The sequence below is a fragment of the Martes martes genome (genome assembly GCF_963455335.1).
Source record: "Martes martes genome assembly, chromosome: 9".
In the NCBI taxonomy this organism is placed as follows: Eukaryota; Metazoa; Chordata; class Mammalia; order Carnivora; family Mustelidae; genus Martes; species Martes martes.
Genome location: NC_137896.1, coordinates 119,556,280 through 119,579,467, shown reverse-complemented (window position 1 = coordinate 119,579,467; position 23,188 = coordinate 119,556,280). Strand labels below are relative to the sequence as shown.

General features: G+C 50.4%; 1 protein-coding gene across 1 annotated transcript in view; it reads right to left on the bottom strand.

Moving 5' to 3' along the window:
* Window positions 1-3,353: 3,353 nt before the first annotated feature.
* The window catches only part of KIF3C (kinesin family member 3C), a gene marked incomplete at its 5' end in the record, with an annotated part of 32,913 nt that continues 13,078 nt past the window's right edge, over window positions 3,354-23,188 (bottom strand). The window contains 7 exons of the mRNA XM_080814536.1: window positions 3,354-4,738; window positions 4,986-5,158; window positions 5,337-5,445; window positions 12,908-13,024; window positions 13,484-13,602; window positions 14,676-14,798; window positions 15,478-15,579. Coding sequence (XP_080670662.1) covers window positions 4,645-4,738; window positions 4,986-5,158; window positions 5,337-5,445; window positions 12,908-13,024; window positions 13,484-13,602; window positions 14,676-14,798; window positions 15,478-15,579 — 837 coding nt within the window. The 3' untranslated portion in view covers window positions 3,354-4,644. The remainder of the gene's footprint in view (window positions 4,739-4,985; window positions 5,159-5,336; window positions 5,446-12,907; window positions 13,025-13,483; window positions 13,603-14,675; window positions 14,799-15,477; window positions 15,580-23,188) is intronic.

The following is a 23,188-nucleotide window of genomic DNA, read 5'->3' as shown; positions in this document are numbered from 1 at the left end:
CGGACTACCCCCACCATCTTTCCTGAGACAATCTTTATTTCCACTCCCCCTCCATACTCATGGTTACAGCCACAGAACTTTGGGAGGTCTTGGTCAGATATCATGTTTCCACCCACCTGACCCTAACCACTGAACTGGAATCACATTGCCATGAATCTGGGCCTGAGATTCTAAGTCTCTCTGGGTGACTGGATTGTGTCAACAGAGAGCTGCTGCTGGCAGATGTATTTTCTACGTCACGAACTGGAGTAGCAGAGGAAAGAGCTCGAACCCCACAAGGAAAAAGTTGGGTGAACTAGAGAGGGTCTTTGTGGCGTTTGAGTCCCCGGGACTTGATTATTCCTGAGCACTGGGTCTGTCCTTGCCCTTGGGGTCCATGGCACACTTTTCTGTGTCCTTATTTCATTCAGGCCATCTTAAATGAACCTTTAGTATGCCCAAGAGTTTCCACTAACACACACCCCAGCCTCTGGAGATCAGGGGCTCAGTCTTGGAGGAGGAGGTGAAACATGGCGGCTTCTTCATCAACAAACAGTTAACCAAAGATCCGGGTGCCAAGGGAGAGTTCCTACCCTCTGGCTTTTTTTGTGAAGCTCTAGAAAACCACCTGTGTGAACCATACAGGTGACCCCCCCCCCCCACTGCTAACAGGAGAAACTAGTGTTTTTCTTCTTCTTCTTCTTTTCTTCTCTTTTTCAAAGATTTTATTTATTTATTTGACAGAGAGAAATCACAAGTAGGCAGAGAGGCAGGCAGAGAGAGAGGGGGAAGCAGGCTCCCCGCCGAGCAGAGAGCCCGATGTGGGGCTTGATCCCAGGACCCTGAGACATGACCCGAGCCGAAGGCAGAGGCCAACCCTCTGAGCCACGCAGGTGCCCCGAAACAAGTGGTTTTAAAAGAGGACCTCTACATTCAGGTTCTGAAGATTTGGTTTTATTTCTGACCACTCTCCTTCTATCCCTGGCCTTCACTACTTAATGAAACACACAGGGTGCCTATCATTTTCCTGAGGAACAGCTGGGCTCGAGGGGGGTGCCACAGAAGGAAAAAAAACAACAACAACACATGGGCTTTAGAGTGTGGAAATCCAGCCTCGTCGCTACCCACATGTCTTTTTTTTTTTTTAATTTTTTTTAATATTTTATTTATTTGTCAGAGAGAAATCACAACTAGGCAAAGAGACAGGCAGAGAGAGAGGAGGAAGCAGGCTCCCCACTGAGCAGAGAGCCCGATGCGGGACTCGATCCCAGGACCCTGAGATCATGACCTGAGCCGAAGGCAGAGACTTTAATCCACTGAGCCACCCAGGCGCCCCGCTACCCGCATGTCTTGAGCCAAGTTAGTTCATTTTCCTAAATCCCATCTGTGAACCAGCAACAATACCTTCCATGGGGGAGGCTGAAGTGAGTGTGCACCGGGGCGAAGGACCTAACCGAGCACCTGGCAGATCTCCAACAGCAGAGCCACTCCAGTCCTGGCCCTCCAGTCTGGCTCAGGGCAAGTGGGCAAGGAGCCCCTCCAGGGGAAGGGTCAGGTTCCCAACCAACTGGTCGACCACATTGCTGCCTGCGCCGCCAACTCCCCCCCCCCGCCCCCCCCCGCCCCCCCCTCCCCCCCGCCGCCCCTACTGTTTGTTAGCAGCAATGACTTTTCATTTCCCGTAAGACCTCCGTGCTCCAGGAAACCAAGAGCCAGAACCCAGATGGAGGGAGGGAAAGAAGCCCTGGGAAGAGAGCCGAACGGGATATTAGTCTTTTAAACCATTTTAATTCAGTGCCCACCATGTGCCAGGTACATCTATGTGCTTTACACACATTACTACCCGCTTTCATCTCTCCTGACTGATCAATGGAGGAGCAGAGCTGTCACATGGTGATCAACAGCTAATCTGGACATTCAGGCTGTTCGGACATCTGCTAACGGCTCAGAATGAACGGGATCGGGACTGTTCGCCCGGAACACTGAACAGCCATTGCCATGGCTCTCCCACAGACCTCAGGCTAGAGCTGGGACCTTCCGCCCAGCCCTACTGGGCACACGAGTCCCCTTGAAGCTGCCCATTCTTCCCCAAGGTCCTGATAGCTGCAGCTGAGATCTGAAAACTCCCCAAGCCCTCTTGGAAAAACAAGGAAGAGAGAGAAAGGAGAAAGTGCATAAGCAAGTATAAGGAAGTACAAAGGGAAGAGAAGGCAGGCAACCGATTCTGTGACGATACTCATTCCTTTATTATCGACTGTGTTAATTTGGACAGGGCTGGGCGGCAGGCTGCCGGCAGCACCAAGCTGCAGGTGCGTTTCAGCTCAACAGAGAGGCCTCATCTGAAGCCAAGGAGACAGAGGGTAATGTTTTTTATATATATTTATATATTACATACGTCCCCGTATAGTCATATGTATAGAGTGACAAGAATGGGCCACTGCATTAACTGTTGTCCTAAATAAAGACCATAGCAACAGACACGGAAATATGGTCCTCATCAAGGCCTTCACTTTGTCAATCAAATGTTCGATACATCAAAAGGGAAAGGAGAGAGACAGAGAGACTGAGATCCAACCACCCCGGTGGTCCTGTTCCCAGCATATCTTACACCGACTGTCGAGTGTCCCCCAAGTGTAGAGCGGAGGTAAACACACACACACACACACACACACACACACGAACACGCACACACATACACACGTACACAAAGCCGCAGGCAGGAGCTCCTCCTTCGACACACCTCGGGCCCAGCCCTGGGACCGGGGGTGGTGAAACTGGGTATTTTGTGCTCTAAGACTGTGAGGGTCAAGTGACCAGATGACACAGAGTCGATGTGTCCAAGTGACGAATGGGGGTGACACGTGCTGTTTCATCCACAAATAAGAAGGGTCAGCGGGAGAGGCTGCTCAGTGTAGGCATGAAGTCCCTTGGTGCCCAGGCCACCCGGGGGATCTCTACACATAATTCCTGTCCCAGACACAGCCAAACCTCTGATCCGAATCCTGAGTCTCAAATAATCTCTTGGGCTCTGATGAAGAATGGTGTTCCCCTGAAGGACGGGAGCAAATGGCAATTGAGTTGTCCAACCATCTAGTCCAATAACTATGGCAGAAATGACAGCATCAGTGAATGAAACCAAACCATAGCTTGGTGCCTAGAGCAGAACTTGAACTGTGCAAGAAGGGTTCACTTCCCTGGTGGAAAGAGAAGGACCAGGTAATCAGCCCCCACCCCTGCCCCACCTCCCACTCACCAAATTCAAGCGGCTCCGTCAGTCTCATGCTTCTCTCCCAATGACTCAAATTCTTTTATTTCTGGGAACCAGAGATTCCCACTATGAGGGCATTTTGAGATCTTAAATCACTTGTTTCTTTCATGATTACCTCTTTATTCCTCTACCAAAATATACACTCAAGAAGTAAATCAATGAAAATTCATCTTTCTCTCTCTCTCTCTCTCTCTCTCTTTCTTTTTTTTTTGGTCAAAATTTACTTACTACTTGAGATAACTGGAAACATCTTCAGATGTCACAAAAGGAGGTGGGGAGCATTTCCCTATGGACTAATTTGCACAACGCTGAAGAAAGGATCCGTTTTCAACAAAACAGTGCTCAACAAATGGGATGCAGAAACAGGCGTTAATCGGCAAAGCTGGCGGATCGGGCCTGGGTCTCTGTCTCCTGTGCTACATGAAGGGGGACGCAATAGATTCCGGTACCTTTGCGTAGCCAGAGGGAGAACGACATTGATTTCTGCCACCCTGAACTGGGCTCCAGGCAGCTGCAGAGGAAAATGACCACAGCAGGAAGGAGCAGCATCTCAAAAACGGGGGAGTTGGCTTGATCACTTGTTGACTCAAGTTATTTCTCCGGGGGGACAGAAACAAAGGGACTCAGCGACGGGACTTCCTTTGATGACTGTCCATGTTGTCTCCATTACGGTTTCGTTTTCTGCAGGTCCTGAGGGGGCCTCAACCGGTCGGTTCACAATTCCCATCCAGAGGTTGGGACGGTGGCCAGGAAGCAGAGTTGGGTAAGCCATGAGTTCATGCCGAAACCGAAGAGCATGGGCTGTGTCGGTGAGGTCATGTAAGTCCTTGAAAAGGAGCCCAAGAGGCCGAAAGAGGTTATCTGAGGTCCGGAGAGGGAAGTGCAGGCCTCTGTTCGCTGGGAGCACAGGCCCAACACTGTCGGGACATCTCTGGTCCTTTGTGGACACCTAGCGTTTTTCTAGTCCCAGAAAGTGCTTAGGAACTGCTCACGGTCAGCTGGAGGAGATGGATGATGGAGTGAGACAGGTAGAAAAAGTGCTCTCTTCTCAGGCACTGGCTACCTTCCCTTCTGGGAGCAGCTGACAGAGAGGAGCTTGAGGTCTGACACGGGGGTGGGGGGTCTAAAGTCAGAAGGAAAGGAGGCTATGTAGTGACCACGGCAGGCTCAGGCGAGGGCATCTCCCCCAAAACCGAACTCCACAAATAAATAACATTAATTAAATAAAGGAGGCTGAGAAGAGCGGGCCGACGCATGGTCTGCCAGGGTCTCACCCCCTCACACATACGCACACGCACATGCACACACACACACGCACACTGAGTGTCAGATGAGACAATCCAGGGTTGGCTCCCCGTCCCAGGAGGCTCTCGGACGGGCAGCCTGATGGAAGGTTGTCACTCATGGTCTAGCACTGTTGTGGGGCGCAGAGCAGCGGAGGCCAGTGAGGCGTGTGGGGTAGAGGCTGGAGGCCGCTGAGGAGTCTGGCACCTGCAGAGGGGAGGGATGAGGTGGGAGAATGGGGAGGTTGAGAAACAGCAGGAAACCGAAAAGTGAGGACTGGCCTTTCCCTCATCTTGTTGCTATGGGAACTCCTCCCTGAAGACCCCAGTCATCCCCCACCCCCCAACCCTTAATGCCTGGCAGGTACAACCAAAACCCTCTTCAGCCTCAACCAGCCTACGTGGTCTCCATGCCTCCTAAGTCTCCTGCCCACTCTGAGCACAGGGGTACTGACCAGGACCTGGACTTCCGAACTTTAGATGTGGAAGGTCTTTCCAGAAAGCTGTCCAAGCGCATGAGCCTCTCCATGTGTAGTGCGCGGGGATCTTGTTCTTGGTCATGAGAGAATTCCATCTCGAAGACCGCTGGAGGGGACACATCCAGCTCCAGGAACATGATGTTTTCAGCCTGTGGTGGGAGCATCAGAGCAGACGTGAGCAGCGGCCCCGAAGGTTCCATCTCTCCGGCACTCCGTTGATATCGGGGATAGCGGAGGTGGCGAGGTAGGCAGAGCAAGCCGAGATTATGAGCATCGCCTCCCTTGGGCTCTCTCTTCTTCCCCCCCTTCTATTTCCCAGCTTCTTACCCTGTACCTGGGGTGGGACCCCATTGCCATAGCAACCCGGGCATACTGGCTGATAGGCCTCTTGTAGCCCACTGCGGATGTTGGACGCTTCTTCATTTGGCTGTTGTTGCTGTGGGGAAGAGGCTGTATTAGAGCAGGTTTCTTTTGAAATGGGGGAAATGATACAAAGAATTAAGTATTGTTCAAAGCAGGCAGGAAGTTCTGCAGATGGTTCGCCGGAATGTTCTTCTCTTTGTTTTTTTGTATTTTTTTTTTAAGATTTTATTTATTTATTTGACAGAGAGAGACAGTGAGAGACAGAACAGGATCGGGGGAGTGGGAGAGGGAGAAGCTGAGCGGGGAGCCCCACGCGGGGCTTGATCCCAGGACTCTGGGATCATGACCTGAGCCGAAGGCTGATGCTTAAGGACTGAGCCACCCAGACGCCCCTCTTCTCTTTGTTCTAATACAGCTGGACAACTAAAACCTATCATAACCCAAGAAACCATATATTTCTTTACTCTTGTATTTTTTCTGTCCCCGCCCTGCCCCTCACAGTAAAATGGTTTGACTAAGGGCTGAAATGAAGAAAGGAAATCCAATCTTCTTTTAGCTTTCAGATTCATATGCTGATTTCACACACTATGCAAAACCATTGATGATGAGTGGCTCTTTCGGTTTTCTTCTTAAGAGTTAGTCCAAAAAAAAAAAAAGATATAAAAATCAGGCTTGAAATGCAAGGGTCCCAAAATAGCCTAAACAATCCTGAAAAAGAACAAAGTTGGAGGGTTCGCATGTCCTAGTTTCAGAACTTAATACAAAGCCTACGGTAATCAAGGCTCTGTGGTACTAGCATAAGGACAGACATGTAGATCAATGGATTAGAATTGGGAGTCTAGAAATATATCCTTATATCTACAATCAGCTGATTTTCTATAAGGGTACCAAGACCATTCCATGGGGAACAAACAGTCTCTTCAACAATCCGTACTGGGACAATTGGACGTCCAAAGGAAAGAAAAATGAAGTTGGATGGTTACCTTGCATCAACTATAAAAATTAACTCAAAATAGATTACAGACATAAATGTAAGTGCTAAGAAAAAAGTCTGCATTTCCAACAAAATGTTAATAGTCGTTGTCTTTGGATAGTTTGATTACAGATGACTTTTATTATCTTTATGCTGTTCTGCAAAATCTAAACTTTTTTATAACGAAAATATATCGCTTTATATCTAATTATCTCAGACATTCATAAAAGTATAAAAATAATTTATGTACGCTTAACATTCAGCTTTGTCAAATCATCTGTTTCATATTTTGTTATACTTACACCAAACTTTTTTTAAGAGATAAAGTGTAAGCAGTTTTTTTTTGTTTTTTTTTAACATAAGCAGTTTTTAAAACTCTTCTTTCTCAGGGCGCCTGGGTGGCTCAGTGGGTTAAAGCCTCTGCTTTCAGCTCGGGTCATGATCCCAGGATCCTGGGATCAGCCCCAGTGAGGTTGGGCTCTCTGCTCAGCAGGGACCCTGCTTCCCTCCCTCTCTGCCTGCCTCTCTGCCTACTTGTGATCTCTGTCTGTCAAATAAATAAAAATTCTTCTCTCTCCCTCCCCAGAGTTAATTACTCTCTTGAATTTGCGGTGCTAATCAACGCAGTGCATGTTTTTATAGTTACTTATATATGTGGATAATCATAAACAATATACATGGGTATTTGTATGCCTATTACTAAAATTTGAACTGTGTGGTATACGTACTGCATTTTCTTTGTGCTCAACAAACTTTTTTCTTTTAGATTTATCCATGTACCTCTAGATTAGATTATTAAAGGTTTGCTTCTATTAACTATTTTAAGGTTGCAATATAACATCATATATATTTATGTATATGTATAATATTCTCTTGTTGATGGACATCTAGGTTGATTTTTTTTTTTATTAAACACAGTGCTGTTGTGAACATTTCTGTATAGATATCTTTGAGTACATATTCAACAGTTTCCCTGGGGTATACACCTAGGAATGCAATGGTTCCATGGTAGGATGTGTACATTTTCAACTTTGCTAGATATTGCCAAATTGCTTTTCAAATTGGTTATGCCTTTGAACACTTCCATTGCTTTCTATCCTAGCCAACTCACAGGATGGCAGACTTCTTCCTTTCAGCAGTTTGATGAATGTGGCGTATTGCTTTTATTATCCAAACAAGCAAACCAAGATAGGAAAGAAATCCACAAAGTATTCCCATTAAAACAAAGTAACACAGGTTTTGGAGTGAGACCTATCTGAGTTCCAACTTTGGCTCTGCCCCTTAAAGCTGTGTTACCTTGCGAAGTCACGAAGTCACCGAATACCTCTGAGACTCAGCTGTGTCACCCCCTCCCCACCCCCCACCCTGTCACACAGAACTGCTGAGATGAAGCGAGACAAGCACTTAGCAGAGCACACAGCAAAGGCTCAACCCCTCAGCAGCTGGGAAGATGATTTATTCTCCATTCAACTTGCTAATTTCAGGCAGGGATACAAAGGAGCAATGCAAAAAAAAAAAAAAAAGCCAAAAGGCAGACAGAAGACAGAAGAGGAGAAGAAACAGGCCTAGTACTTTACAGATAGGACATCCTGTCCTTGAGGAGTGGAACGAGCAGTGCAGGGGCTGGGGGAACGGTGCCTGCCTTCTGCAGCAGAGAGTACCGAGCAATGATCCATTCTTGTGGTTCATTTTATCAAGCACATAAGAGAGTGCTGGACCCCACCTAGGGGTCCCCTCTGGCCCTACTTTATGGATAAAAACAGGGAAGGATGGAACTGTAGAAGCCCCAGCTCACTCTGCAGCTGTGTGGCCCCTGGGGCAGGGGGGAGGGGGCGAAGGGGTGGAGGGGAGGAGGGATGCGGGGGGGGGGGGTGTCGGGGCGGAGGAGGGTAGGGAGGCTGTGCATGCGCTGCAGCCCTGACAACTCAAGGAGAAAGGGGGGAAATTAGTAACATCACCTCTTATGTCTACCGTGCATCTACACATTCCATTTGAACTTCGCCACAATCTCCCGAGGTACAGACAGGGCAGAAAAAGAGCCTGAGGCTCGGGACAAGCAAAATGCCTTTGGATTCGGAAGACATTTGGAACTGGACCTGCCCAGATACTCTTTTTAGGATGCTGCACTGTGTCTCAGGAGGACACGAGGCCAGGCTGGGGCTGGGAGCGTCTGCAAACTCTGGGAATAGGACCGGGGGACAGGGCTGGGAGAGCGGAGTGGTGGATCAGTGTGAATTGGCAGCCTGACCCAGTAAAGATGCCAGGGCTATTCTGGGTGGCATGCGGGAAGAAGGGGCTGGGGGAGGGGAGTCTGTAATTGGGACACCAAATTTCCCATCTACTCCCTCTTCTGCCCCAGGCCTACTTTCCATGATTGATCCCTCTCTAGTAAAAGGGTTGTGGCTGACTGCCCAGAGCAGGGGCCTGGCTCTGCCTAAAAGCCCCCTCCCAAAAGGGACCCACAGTAGTTACATGCTGCGTAGATCCTAAGACTTGTTCTATGACACACCCTTGCTGCTATATGGCTGCTATCACAATATTTTTTCCCCTTAATAATAAAAAGTGATCTCTCAGCTCTTAGGGGCCAACCCCGATGTCATTATCTGATGTCTGATCCCCTCCTTTTTCTCTTCTGTGCTGAAAACTGGCATCCAACATCATGGGGAGAGTTTTCTTTCCAGGTCATTCCCAATCCTCTGCCACAGCGAGCCTGGTCTCTGTGATCTAGTCCCTGTGTCCCCGCAGGCCAGCAGTCCACCAGGCAGGTCTACTGACCCTTTTTTTTTTTTTTTTAATATTTTTACATTTATTTTAGAGAGAGAAAACATGAGCAGGGGGAAGGACAGAAGAAGAGGGAGAGAGAGAAAAATCCCAAGTAGACTCCCCGAGCGAGGAGCGCAGAGCGGGACTGGATCCCAGGACTCAGATCACGCCCGGAGCTGAACGCAGCCACCTAGCCAACTGAGCCACCCAGGCCCCCCTAAGTGGTATAATCTGCTAGAAAGGTAACTTGGCAGTATGTTCGAAGATAGACAAAGTGTTTATAATCCTTCATCAGATCCTGGAATTTCCTTCTAAGAAAGTCAGCTAGGAGAGCCTGGGTGGCTCAGTCGGTTAAGTCAACATCACAGGTGAAGCAATTTGGGTTCAGAGAGGTTTAAAAACCATTCCCAGGGGAGCCTGGGTGGCTCAGTGGGTTAAGCCTCTGCCTTTGGCTCGGGTCATGATCCCAGGGTCCTGGGATCGAGCCCCGAATCGGAGTCTACTTCCTCCTCTCTCTGCCTGCCTCTCTGCCTACTTGTGATTTCTGTCAATCAAATAAATAAATAAAATCTTTAAAATAAATAAATAAATAGTCTTTAAAAAAAAAGTCTATAATGAGAAACTAAACATTCAAGGTCATATTGTACAATAGTTTTTGCTGGAGCCGGCTGTGAAACTGGTTTCTCAGTGTAAGTTTCTTTCAAAATTGTTTGTGAGGGTGGAAGGTACCTTACCTGTGATTCAACCCGTGGTGACACAGAGATAGTGGGAAAAAAAGAAAATGGGGTAGATTTCTAAAATAAGTGCATATGGGCGTGTTTTAGGAGTTGCCTGTCGGGTGTGCCTGGGTGGCTCAGTTGGTTAAGTGTCCAACTCTTTTCTTTTTAACTTTTTTTTTATTTTAAATTTTTAATAAAGATTATGTATTTATTTCACAGAGAGACACACACAGTGAGAGAGGAAACACAAGCAGGGGGAGTGGCAGAGGGAGAGGGAGAAGCAGGCTCCCCACTGAGCAGGGAGCCAGATGTAGGGCTCCATCCCAGGACCCTAGGATCACAACCTGGGCCGAAGGCAGATGCTTGATGACTGAGCCACCCAGGCACCTCAAGTGTCTGACTCCTAATTTTGGCTCAGGTCAGGATCTCAGGGTTGTGAGATCGAGCCCCGCAGAGGACTCTGCACTGGGCCTGGAGCCTGCTTAAGATTCCTTTTTTTTTTTTTTTTTTTTTTAAGATTTTATTTATTTATTCATCAGAGAGAGAGAGAGCACAAGCAGGGGGAGTGGCAGGCAGAGCGGGCAGAGGGAGAAGCAGGCTCCTGGGTGAGCAAGGAGCCCGATGTAGGACTCGATCCCAGGACCCCGAGATCATGACCTGAGCCAAAGGCAGACGCTTGACCGACGGAGCCACCCAGGGGTCCCACTTAAGAGTCTCTCTCCTGCTCCCTCTGCCCCTGGCATGCCGTCCCTCTGTCTCTAAAACCAAACCAAACCAAACCCCCCCCCCAAAAGTAAACCCCTGCATGCAGTCTGGGGGGCAACTCTGTGCAAGTCTAAGTCAATTTGTAGGGACTGATTCTTCCCAAAGAGTTCTGTAAAGAAAACACCACACAGATAAGCCCTAGTGGGAAGCTTTTGAGAAATGATCAGTTTTCAGGCTTTCTGATGGCAAGGAAAACACCTTTTCTCTCTTTGCACTACTTTCCTCGAGCAAGACAAGACGGATGGTGGGGAAAAGAGGAGAGAGAGAAGAAGTGGGAACAGGGCCTCACAAGCAACTAAGCTCCCCTGTTCTGCCCAGAACTGTTTGGGGTGGGGGGAAGGGGTTGAGGCACACAAAGAGCAGGTCAGGAGCACAGCTTCACCTTTAAAGCCGAAGAGACAGGAGACAATGGGCTAGGAAAGCCAGTAGGCACCCAGGGTATATGGGAATTCTTTGCACTGTTCTTGCAACGCTCAGTTTTCAAAATAAAAGTTAAAAAAACATGCCTCTCTCATTCATCTCTATCTAATGTAAAGAAATTCCTCCACCTGCAAACTTTTTTCTTTTCAAAGCTTTTATTTTGGGGGCTCCTGGGTGGCTCACTTGGTTAAACACCTGACTTCAGCTCACATCATGATCTCAGGGTCCTGGGATTGAGTCCTGCTCGCAGCAGGGAATCTGCTTCCTCTCCCTCTTCCTCTGCCCCTTACCTTGGCTCCGATCTCTCTCTAATAAATAAATAAAACCTTTATTTATTTGTTTATTTGAGTGATAGCACGAGAGGGGAGGTCAGTGGGAAAAGCAGACTACCCACGGAGCTGGAAACCTGGTGCAGGACTCGATCCCGGTACTCCGGGGTCATGACCTGAGCCAAAGGCAGTGGCTTAACCAACGGAGCCGCCCAGCCGCCCAATAAATAAAATCTTTTTTTTTTTTAAAGATTTTATTTATTTATTTGACAGATAGATCACAAGTAGGCAGAGAGGCAGGCAGAGAGAGGAAGGGAAGCATGCTCCCCGCTGAGCAGACAGCCCAATGCGGGGCTCGATCCCAGGACCCTGGAATCACAACCTGAGCCGAAGGCAGAGGCTTTAACCCACGGAGCCACCCAGGTGCCCCAATAAATAAAATCTTTTAAAAAAATTACTTTTAAGTAATCTCTACACCGAACATGGGGCTTGAACCCACAACCCCACAATCAATAGTTGCATTCTCTACCAATTGAGCCAGCCAGGCGCCCCTGTAAAACTTCAGTTGAGAAACTCAGAATTCTAAGTATAAAATCAATAACCCTACAGATCAGAAGCCCCACCAGCATCTCTCTCCAGCAGAGGGCACTAGAGTAGTGGCTTTTAAGCTGGGCTTCCTTGCAGAATCTCCTGGAAGCTTTGCGTCAAGTCCAAAGTGACACCATGGAAAAAGTTCACTATTCATGAACTTGCCACTTACAAAGCTGCAATGTGTCAGTTTGGGTAGGGCCAGCCTTTTAGACAGTAGACCGATTAAATAGGCATCTGATGTTTTGGGGAGAAGCCAGAGACCTTTATAGCTAGCTTCCCACCTAGTGCTGGGGAGAATCCTGCGCTATCTTGTCATTAATATTCCTCAGATAGAGAGAGCAAAGAACCCCCAGGAAAGTGCTTTGGTATCCAGCCTCCTAAACAGCCCTGTACAGATTTTCAATTAAAGGACTGTGGTCGGGCTGAGTGAGACAGTCAGTCCCTCTGTTGGGTTTGAGGAGCATCTTATTCTTCAAGCCACCAGCAGGGGGAGCTACACACCCAGTCGGTGGATGCAAACTGTCCCTTCCAGCTTGGCTGTAGGGAAACAGGTGGAAATGCTGAATCACCAGGCGGAGCTGCTTGACCAAGCCTGGGTCACACCTCTATCATTTCCCGATCTGATCACTTCCCTGCATTCCTGACCGGGCTGTGAGCTCAAACCGTGTCTGATTTACCTTCTGTCTGGAGAGTCCTGTACACAGTGCCCAACACAGGAAGGCAAATATTAACTATTGTTGCTGTTTTCGGCACCCGATGAATGAAGCTTCTCCAGACTGACCGAATGTTGTCATGCACTGGGACTGCCAAAAGGCTGAGCCGCTCTTCCCTTCCTTGGGTCCCTCGCGGGGCACCTGAGACATTTTGTTTTGGGCAGAACACCCTTCCTTCGTGAAGCCCTCCATGTTGGAGAAATCTATCCTCCACCTGTATCTTTCCTACCCGTCTCCAAATCCACAGAAAACCGCTGTCACCGCAGGCCCCTGGGCCACCCCCAACCTGGGGTGCGCCCAGACCAGGCGGTGAGGGACTCACACTCCGGCGGGCACAAGTGGCTGGAACTTCCACTGTTCCTCCTCACAGTCCAGGAAGAGTCGGTTCATGATCTTGTTCTTCTCCTCAGGGGGGATGAAGTTCTCGATGATCAGGTACCTGGGAGCAGGAATGAGGTAGAGATGGGGAACTGGGGAAGGAGAGACCACAGGGGGCACTCGACGGTTGGAGCAAGAAGTCGAGAGGCAGAGAACAGAGGAGATGGAAAAACCGGACAGCTGGAGAAGAGAGGATCCCTACAGCAATCACAGAACTTGAAACCCCTGCTTCTGGGGCAAAGACTGTGGACTCAGGGCCCGAGGGGTCACTCCTGGCCAGCACCCAGCATGCACTTCCGGGGACTCATCGCTGTGGCCAGGCAGAGGAAGGAGAAGGAAACAGAGGCAGTATAAGCAACTCGTCCTCCCCCCTCAGACACATTTTATTCCTAAGGGACGTGGACTCCTGGGGGAGTAGACGGCTGGAACGAGGCCTTGAGGAAGGAATAAACCCCTCAGAGAGAGGCCAGGCAGTGACGGACAGTGGAGGACCAGAAATGGGAAGAGGAGGGGGCCCTACTTGAGCTTGAGCTCCCGGGTCTGCTCATTCTGTGCCTCCTCCAGGTCCTGCCGAACGCGGATGTACTCGTCGTGCTGGTCCTGGATCTCTGCCTTCACCGCCTGCAGCTTGGCGTAGAGCTGCGTGGGGACAGGCGCTGCTCAGAGGCTGCGCCACACAGTGGCGAGGCCCCTGTCCCCCGGCCCAGACCCTGACGCTGCAGGCTCAGGCTCCACCAGCAGAGTCCAGGGCGAGGCCCCTGAATGTCCCTCCTGCCCCACCACCGATGAGGGCGGATTTTTCAAAGGGCCACCCTGTCCCTCCTCCCCTAAGACCTGTTACCTGCTCCCTCTCCAAGGCTGTCACCTCGTGGAAAACTGGAAGGGACCCGAGAGACCTTTTAGTCCCAACACCCTCTTTTGATAGAGGAGGTGACTCAGGGACACGGTTGCTCAAGGTCACACCACTAGTTACGAGAAGAGTCCGGATCAGGACCCAAGTACAGAACTGCCGTGCAGGGCTCCGGGAGGGAAGGTGACGCATCCCACTCCTGCCTCTCCAGGATCATGATCCGGCTTTCCTGGACTGGTCCTGCTCCTAACCCGCCAAGAGGTAGATGCGTCCCTGGAAACTGCCACTGCGGCGGGACCTCCTCCTGGCCTGCTCTGGGCCGCTCGCCTCGGCAACCCAGTGGGTTTTCCAGGTTCTTCCCGGAATCTGGGCTGGAATTTGCCGCTTCCTGTCCCTGTCCATGCCCTTCCCTGGCCCTGGGACTTTGCAGGGTTCCAGAGATCAGTTTCATTCCTTCCTGTGTCCACAGAGGCCTACGGCTCCCCTCCCGAGCTCCCCCAGGCTTGCGTCTCCTCAGGCCTCCTTGACACTACTGTCCTGGACCTGGCTACCCAACCGTGACTCGCTGGTGACACTGCGCAGGGGAAGTTACCTGCCACCATCAGGATGGCAGCGGGAGACTGGAGGTGAAGGCCTTCCCAGCCCACCAGGCCCAGCCTGGCCCAGAAGAGGCTCTAGTCCGCCCCAGCCCCAGACCCCCGCCTTCCCCCTCTCCTTAGGCTGGCAGCCCGCGGGCAAAGTCGCTCCGGGCTTCAGCGGTTCGAGCAGGGGAAGGGTCCCTAAAGCGCAGACCCCCTCAGGTGGGGTCGGTGACTGCCTCGGGCCGAGGCTGCCAGGCTCTCTGCCCCCCACAGCCTCTCACCTTCTTGAGCTTCTTGGTTTTGACCTCCACCTCCTGCTGCAGGGACGTGTAGGTGCCCCGGAGCTCCATGGTCTCCTCATCGCGGAGTAGCATCTCTTGCTGCATTTCCCGTTCACGGCGTTTCTAGGCCAAGGCAGGGCACAGGGGCTCAGTGGGCCAGCATGTCCCAGGGAGGGCCAAGGGAGCTCAGGGGACAAGCTCACTCTGCCTATCACGGGATCTGGCTCCACTATGGCCACAGACAACGGGAAGGAGAAGAGAGCGTTCCATGGCCCGTGGCCCCTGCTCCTACCCATCGTCACCGGAGCCTCTCTGAACCTTCTTCTTAGCTCATGTAGCCATGTCTGTGCCAGACACTGCCCCCTGGGGATGGAGACCACAGCCCGAACAGCTGGCCCATTCCAGGAGTATCAAGCTAAGATAGATTCCCATCATACTGGCTTCCCAGCTGCCTTGCCCTCTCCCCATATGGCGTCACAGATGACTGGTAGGATCAACAAATTGTGGTTCTTGAAGATTCAGGACATTGTCATACGGTTGGCAAAGAACTCACACCTTTGTGGAAGGCCTGGAGAACCACCGGCCATGGAGAACTACCACTTCCTCTCAGCCCTCAGCGGGCGGTGCCCTTGACAGAGGCAGCTCCTGGGCTGGGGGACCCATGGGACCCAGGGCAGCGTGTCTGAGGTTCTTAGCACTGGATCCCAGGGATGCTGAGTCCCTGACGGCTCACTGCCCTGTGTCCTCCAGACAAGACCTCAAGGCCATGAGCTTCCACGAGACCTGAAGCCTCCAGCCCTACCTGCTCCGCAATCTCCTGCCTCTTTAGTTCCAGCATCTTCTGCTGCTCGTTGGTATGATCCATGATGTTCCTGCCCCCGATGAGCAGCTTGCTCTCCATGGCCTGCAGACACAGAGGGGTTAAAGAGACGGGCTTTTCAAAGATGGCCACAGCATCTCTGACTTGAGAGGTTTGCTTCCCTGCTCTGTGGTCCTTCCAGGAGTGGACCAAAGATGTGTCCCTGATGGGGCCTCGTGGCCCTCCCCGAGAACAAAGTTGCCCCTCCAGCCTCCTGGGTTCCCACCCAAGGCTCCCATCATCAATGAGACCATTAGGTGAGGCAAAGAGAGGGCATCCCTCAGGTAATATAGGCACCTGATCTGTTTGCTTTGGATACAGCTATAAGGTTGGTTCACCATGCCTGGGAAGAGCGTGCAGGAGGCTTTTGAATCCTGGCATTTAGCTCCTAGCTGGTGTTCAAGGGTGGGGAGCAGTCACCGGGCAGCCCAGATCTTTAGCTAACAGGCTCCTGACTCAAGAAGACCGCTCTTCAGCTGTAATCTTCAGCTGACATGGAAAGCAGAAGAAGATTTTGCAGCACCAAGGGGCAGTGTGAGGCCCCAGAAGCCGCATGAGCTTTGGGGATGGCCAGAGAGATGGGGGTTCAGCCCACTAAATGCAATGCCTAGACCAAGGGTCCCCTTCAGCTCTCACATCTGTAATATCAGAACGGTCTCTGTTCCAGGATGGCTGACAAATATTGCTGAGTCCTATTTTTGAGGGGCTGAATTCAGCCCTTAACAAACATGATCTCCATCCTCAGCCTAAGAGAAAGCTCTTGTTACTCTCCCCACTTAACTGAAGAGAAGGAGAGTAACTCGCCCAAGGTCATGCCACCAGTGAACGAAGAGGTAAGATTTGAACCCGCCACCCCCAGCCGGCCCCACTCCGTGAGCCCCGGTGCTTGGCACAGACCTGCCGTACGGATAATAGATGCGTATAAACTGGGTAAACCAGGACGATGTGAAACGCGTTCTCACTCCTGCTCATCAGAGGGGGCTGCCCCGGACACTCCAGCTGTCCTCTGATTTCATCGCACGCTTCCCGGAAGGTTGAAATCACCTTGAGCCACCGGACGATATTGGCTGCGTCCCCACTGGAATTTTTCCCAGTGGGACCAGCTGACCTGCTTCCGGGCTCGCAACGCAGGGGCTGCTGTCACGGTGTGGGGGCAGGGAGCCCCTCTGCCACTTGTGGAAGCCCCATCAGGGGGACGGAGCAGGACACGGGTGGAGGGCTGCTTTGGGGAGGTCAGGGGTGGGGCTCTGTGAGGATGCCATCGGACCCTGTGTGACAGCGGGCCCATCAGAGTGGCCCCACGCAGCCTCTGAGGACAAGGGCAGAGCTCCTGCAGAGTGCGGGGCCCTGGAGAGCTGCTTGTCCTCACTGCCACCCCACCCCCTGCCACCAGCTGTGCTTATACCTCCCCCAGGCCTTGCTCTGGGACACTGTCTCACCATCTGGCTCACCCCGACAGCACAGGCCTGAACCCATCCCAGACGCTTCCTTCTCACTCAAGCCCAGAACCTGCACGATCTTTTGAGTGAACGAGGCCTTCAGTTTTGTGCCCTATGCACCTTACCGCCCTCTCCCCAGGCCCTGCCCTGAGTGCATTTCATGCCGCCCCTATGTTGGGCCATTCATCAAATCCCATCAAGTCTGCCTTCTTGTTAGGGCTCCCACCATTCCCCGCTTTCCATCTGCGAATACACCTGCTGACTTCACCGCGACCCTCCTGACTCGCCTGGGTCGTTGCCCTCAGCTCCCTCCCACCTCAGCTTCCCCGTCCATCCATCTCCCCGTCCATCCATCTCCCCGTGACACCCAGGGGCATTCACCAGAAACACAAGTCAGAGTGTGCCTCTCCCCTGCTGCCAAGTACCTCAACAGGCAAAGAACATCCATTCTTTGCAAGATGAAACCCAGAGTCTGCTGCGGCGCCCTGCCCCGTGGGCTGGCCCGGCCTTCCAGCCTCCTCTTACCACTCACTCCCCACGCGCGCTCCAGCTCCCAGGAGAATTCCAGCTCCTGGAATGTGCTGGGCCATTTCACAACACTGGGCTTCTCTTGCGACTCCACATCTGCCTGGAAAACCACTGCTTATCCTGCAAGACTCAGCAGGAGCGACTTGGGATATGTGCTCCGATTCCCTCACACCGGCCCCTTTCCTCCTTTGGTCCCCCTCAATAACCAGGACATGTTCCTATTCTTTTCCCCGCACGGACCGTTATTGCTTACATCCTGTCTCCCCTGTGAGCTCCTTCAGGGCAGGGATCATATCTTAGCACAGACATGATTTCGGGGTCCCAGGGCTTAGCACAGAACTTGGCACATAGTAAGTGCTCAATAAATGTTTGAGGACCTGAAAGGAATCCCTGGGCTTGTGGGGTGGCGGTGGGGGGCGGGGGAGTTCCAAGTCTTTCCCTGGGCTCTCTCCTCTGGAATAGAACTGATCCTTTATCCCAGCTTCTCCTCCTGCAACAGACAAGCCCACACTCACTGTTGGAGGGCAAAGGGCAGAGCAGCAGGGTCTGCGCTTCTGGGAAACCTGGCAGGAGGGAGGGGTTGGGTGTGAGGAGGGAGGAAGGAGAGACAAGGCAGGAAACCCCCTTCTGCTGGGGCCATGGATAACCGATCCCTCTAGCTACCCGGGACACAAGATCTCAGGGACCTGGTGTCTGGCCTGGCTTCCTATTCTGGGACACTCTAGCCCTGAGTCCTTGTACCGCACCCCCTTGGTAATTGACGTCATTCTCGTGTGCTTCACTCTTTGCAATCTCATAAAGGCATTACTTCTCAAACTTGGTTGCTGTATTAGGGTCACTGGGGAACTTTAAAAATTCCCACTGCTGGGCTACATCGCGTTATTACCTTGGGCCCCTCCCCTCATGAGTGGCTTTGAGAACTCCCATGCCAGGTGCTCAGGGAGGAGTCTAGAAGCCAAGCGCTGGTGCCCCGGTTTTCCTGACTGATTGAAGGGCTGGGGACTAGGGCGGAGAGAGAACAGGGCAAGGAACCAGGAAGAAGAAAACCATGGTTTTCTCTGCCTGTTGGGTGTTTCACATTATCTTCTAATAACCCTTTAAGAAGTAGGTCTCAAGGGACACCTGGGTGGCTCAGTTGGTTAAGCCGCTGCCTTCAGCTCAGGTCGTGATCCCAGGGTCCTGGGATCGAGTCCCACATTGGGCTCCTTGCTCAGCAGGGAGCCTGCTTCTCTCGCTGCCTCTGCCTGCCTCTCTGCCTGCTTGTGTGTACTCTCTCTCTGACAAATAAATAAATAAAATCTTCAAAAAAAAAAAAAAAAAAAAGATGTAGGTCTCAAACTCGGATGCATATTAGAATCACCCGGGAAGTTTTTCCAGGCGCAGCGCCCAGACTACAACCCACTGCCAATCAAACTGCAAAGGGGCTGGGGAGTCTGCCACGAGGTCCAGGCATCAGTGGTTTTTAAAGGTTCACGTTAAAGAATCACTGCCTTTGGCTCAGGTCGTGATCTCTGGGTCCTGGGATCCAGCCCTGGGGTGGGTTTCCCAGCTCAGCGGGCGGGGGTGGGTGGGGGGGGGAAGTGTGGTGGTCACCTGCTTCTGCCTCTCTCCCTGCTTGCCTCTCTCTCTCTTTCTCAAATGAATACATACAATCTTAAAAACAACAACAACAAAAAGAATCACTGCTTTTTGAGGTCCCCCAGAATCAGTATTACCTTGTTAGAAATGCAGGATCTCAGGGGCACCGGGGTGGCTCAGTCAGTTATGTGTCTGCCTTTGGCTCAGGTCATGATCTCAGGGATGGAGCCCTGCATCCAGCTCCCTGCTCAGCGGGGAGTCTGCTTCTCCCTCTCCCTCTGCCCTCCCTCCACCCCCATTTGCACTCTCTCACTCTCTCAAATAAATAAAATCTAAAAAAAAAAAAAAAAAGAGAGAAAGAGAGACTTGCAGGATCTCAGGCCCTACCAGACCTAGTGAATCAGAATGTGCTTTGTAATGAGATCCCCAGGTGGCCTGCGGGACATGCTTTAAGGGGCATTAGTAGTAGCAGCAACAGCTTCCTCATACGGGCTCAGACTGGGTAAATCATCCATCCAAGGTCACATCGCAGCCATTCAATTTAAATGGAAAACCCAGGTCCAGGTCGGCCTGGCTCCTTTCCACTCCAGACATTCTTTCTGTTTAGTTTTTAGGAAGCAGAACCTGCTCAAAGAAAAGCAACACGTTTCCAGCAGGAGGAAGTCACATCTGACTCATGTCCACGGTTATTCCGGTACTTGGGGAAGCCTGTAGCCAGCCCTTTAGAGGTTAAAACGCTCCCTGCCCCTCATGGTTCTACATCAGAGGGGTGGGGGGCTGTGAGGAGACAGAGAAAGGGAAGTACTTTCTCATAACGCAGGTGGGGGGATGGGGGGTGGATTAGGGAAAGGAAACAGAAACAAACAGGCATGTCTCTGGATGGAAAAATGTGCGGATATGAAAAGACAGGACGGATCGCCAGTAGAAATCATGCAAGAAACAGAGCACCGGCCAGACCCCCAGCCCCACAGATGCCCCCAGATCTTCCTAAGCGCTAATGTTCGAGAGCATTTCTAGGCCGCGTGAGCTGAGAAAAAACGTCCTATGAGCTTCAGTTACGGTTTTATGCTCTGGGAAGAAGTAATCCTCGCTCCACTAATTAAATGATAGCTGGGAGCAGTCAGTTATAAGCTAAAAAATAAAAAATAAAAAAATAAGAAAAAAAAAGAGTAAAAGAACAGCCCGGGGTGGGGGAATAATTCTCTATTGTTCCCAGAAGACATCGGCTTAATATGCCGCCAGAGCTAAAAAAGCCACCAGCATCTGGCCAGCCACCACCATAAAGGCTTTTTGGAAACAAAACAAAAATCATTCCACCCAAATATAAAATGGTGGTGATGCAGCTGAATCTGGGCTACTGTGTGTAGTTCCCATGCTGCGTCTCTGGGGACAGGCAGGAGCGAGAGAGATCCAGAGGACAGCTAAAACCATCCAAGGGCTATTAAAAAATAGGACTCTTAAGTGTGCAAAGACGAAGAAAGGTTAAGAGGATAGACCTGGAAACTGCACGATCAAAATAGGTATGGGGGCACGTGGCCAACTCAGTCTGCAGAGCATGAGACTCTTGATCTCAGGGTTGTGAGTTCGAGCCCCAGGTTGGGCACAGAGCTCAGGTAATTAAAAAAATAAAATAAGTGTGAAAAGGAACGATCTGGACTTTTCCAATCAATCCTGGTACATAGAGGAAGAGCTTATACTTTGGACTTTAAAGGACAAATAAAGGGAAGTTCTACTGTTTACAGAAGGTAATACATTTATGGAATTTGTTATCGCAGGAGGACTGTATTAAATATCTAAGAGTTTATTAAGGGATTCTAGGGCCACATTTTTTGTAAGTGAGCTCTATGCACAACGTGGGGCTTGAACTCAGGACGCTGAGATCAAGAGTTGCATTTTTTTTTTTTTAAGATTTTATTCATTTGACAGAGATCACAAGTAGGCAGAGAGGGAAGCAGAGAGAGACGGGGAAGCAGGCTCCCCGCCGAGCAGAGACACCAATGCGGGGCTCAATCCCAGGACCGTGGATCTGAGCCAAAGGCAGACGCTTTGGCAGACGCTAAAGCGACTGAGCCACTCAGGTGCACCTGGGGACATATTTTAAACATTTTATTGTCTTTCCTTTAAAAAAAAAAAAAAACTAATATCAAATTAAGGACAGAAACAAAATTAGAAAAACTTTCACATATTCCTCATCTAATAAACTTTTTAAATGTTCCCTGTTTTTCCAGATTTTTCCAAATGCACACATCATTTTTTCACACCAATAAATATGGTATAAATATAAGTTCATGTCCTGCTATTTCCATTTTATCAAATCTCTCCAGAATTTCCTGTTACTTCCATAAGGTTTGTGACTATAAATATAATGGCTGCATAATATTAACAGTAGATAATTTAAATATGTCTGAATAACCCCTATGAGAAGATATTTTGGTTGTGTACAATGTTTACAATAAACACCCTTGTAAAAAACCTTTGTACATACAATTTTTTGGTTTTTTTTAGATGACTTTTTTTTAAAGATTTTATTTATTTGAGAGAGCATGAGCGAGGGAGCATAAGCAGGGGGAGCAGCAGGGGAAGAGGGAGAAGCAGGCTCCCCGCTGAGCAGAGAGCTGATGTGGGGCTCCATCCCAGGACCCTAGGATCGCCACCTGGGCCGAAAGCAGATGCTTAATGAAGGGTTATAAACATTGTGTCTATCTTAGAACATATTGCAAAGTTACCTCTCTTTCTTTTTTTTTTTTTTTTTTAAGATTTTATTTATTCCTTAGAGAGAGAATGAGAGAGAGAGAGAGCATGAGAGGAGAGAGGTCAGCAGGAGAAGGAGGCTCCCTGCCGAGCAGGGAGCATGATGTGGGACTCCAGGATCATGACCTGAGCTGAAGGTAGTTGCTTAACCAACTGAGCCACCCAGGCGCCCCCAAAGTTACCTTTCTAACAGATTATATCACTAAGGGTCATCTGGGTGGCTCAGTTGGCTGGGCGGCTGCTTTCGGCTGGGGTCATGATCTCAGGATCCTGGAACTGAGCCCCACATTGGGCTCCCTGCTCAGTGGGAAGTCTGCTTCTCCCTCTCCCTCTGCTGCTCCCCCTACTTGTGCTCTCTCAAATAAATAAAATCTTAAAAAATTATACCACTTAAATGACTGTCAGCAATAAATAATGGAACAATTTTTATTATACTGTCATAGGCATAATTATCATTATTTTTAAACTTTGGTATGATAATAGATATAAAATTGAGTCTCCATTGATTTTATATTCTCTATACCTTTGAGGTGGACTTGTGGATGTCTGATCTCTCCTTTCACGACATACCCCTTTATGCATTTTTTTAAATTATTTTTTTTTCTTGGTGATTTTTTTTTTTTTTTTCCAGATTTGACACTCAACTGACTGACCCACCCAGGCTCCCCTCTTGGTGATTTTTAAGTAAGGAGCCAGACCTCTGATTCAAACAACTCTTTGTTCAGCCTCCACCTTCTCCAGCTACCCACACCTAAGTCGCATGCTCTTCTCATTCAAAATTCTGGATTCAAGAAACCCATGTGGACACTGGCAGGCGGGATTTGAGCTGCCAATCAGGCCTGGAATCTGATGTATCAGCCAAGACTCCCAGGGCCCCCCAGGCTCTAAGCCCCTCCCCCGCCCCCCACGACGTGATTCCCAGGACAAGTTTCTCTCTGTTGGTTCTTGCTCCTCGGCCTTCAGGTTAGATCCCCTACTTGGACCCGGAACCCTGCTTCAGGATCTCTCCTTTGAGCTGGGTCCTGACCTCCATGAAGAGAATTCTGGATGATGTCTGACTGTCCATCATCACTCAATTCCATTTGTCCACTGCCCCTGTGCTTCTCTGCTAGCCCCGCTGAGACCCAGTGCAAACGTGGTGTGAATGACAACTGAATTTGCCTTTCTGGTGACTCGCCAAGGCTTGCCCACTTGCCTAGCCCACACTATCAGCCAAGCCTGCCTGACAGAGCCTGTCTTGTGCTAGAAGAGGGGGCTGGTCCTGGCACAAAATCTGTGGGTGGGCCCCAATCCAGGTGCAAGGTCTCAGCCGCCACCTTCTCCCCAGTCGCAGCCCACGCTGGCTGTTTCCCCCCCAT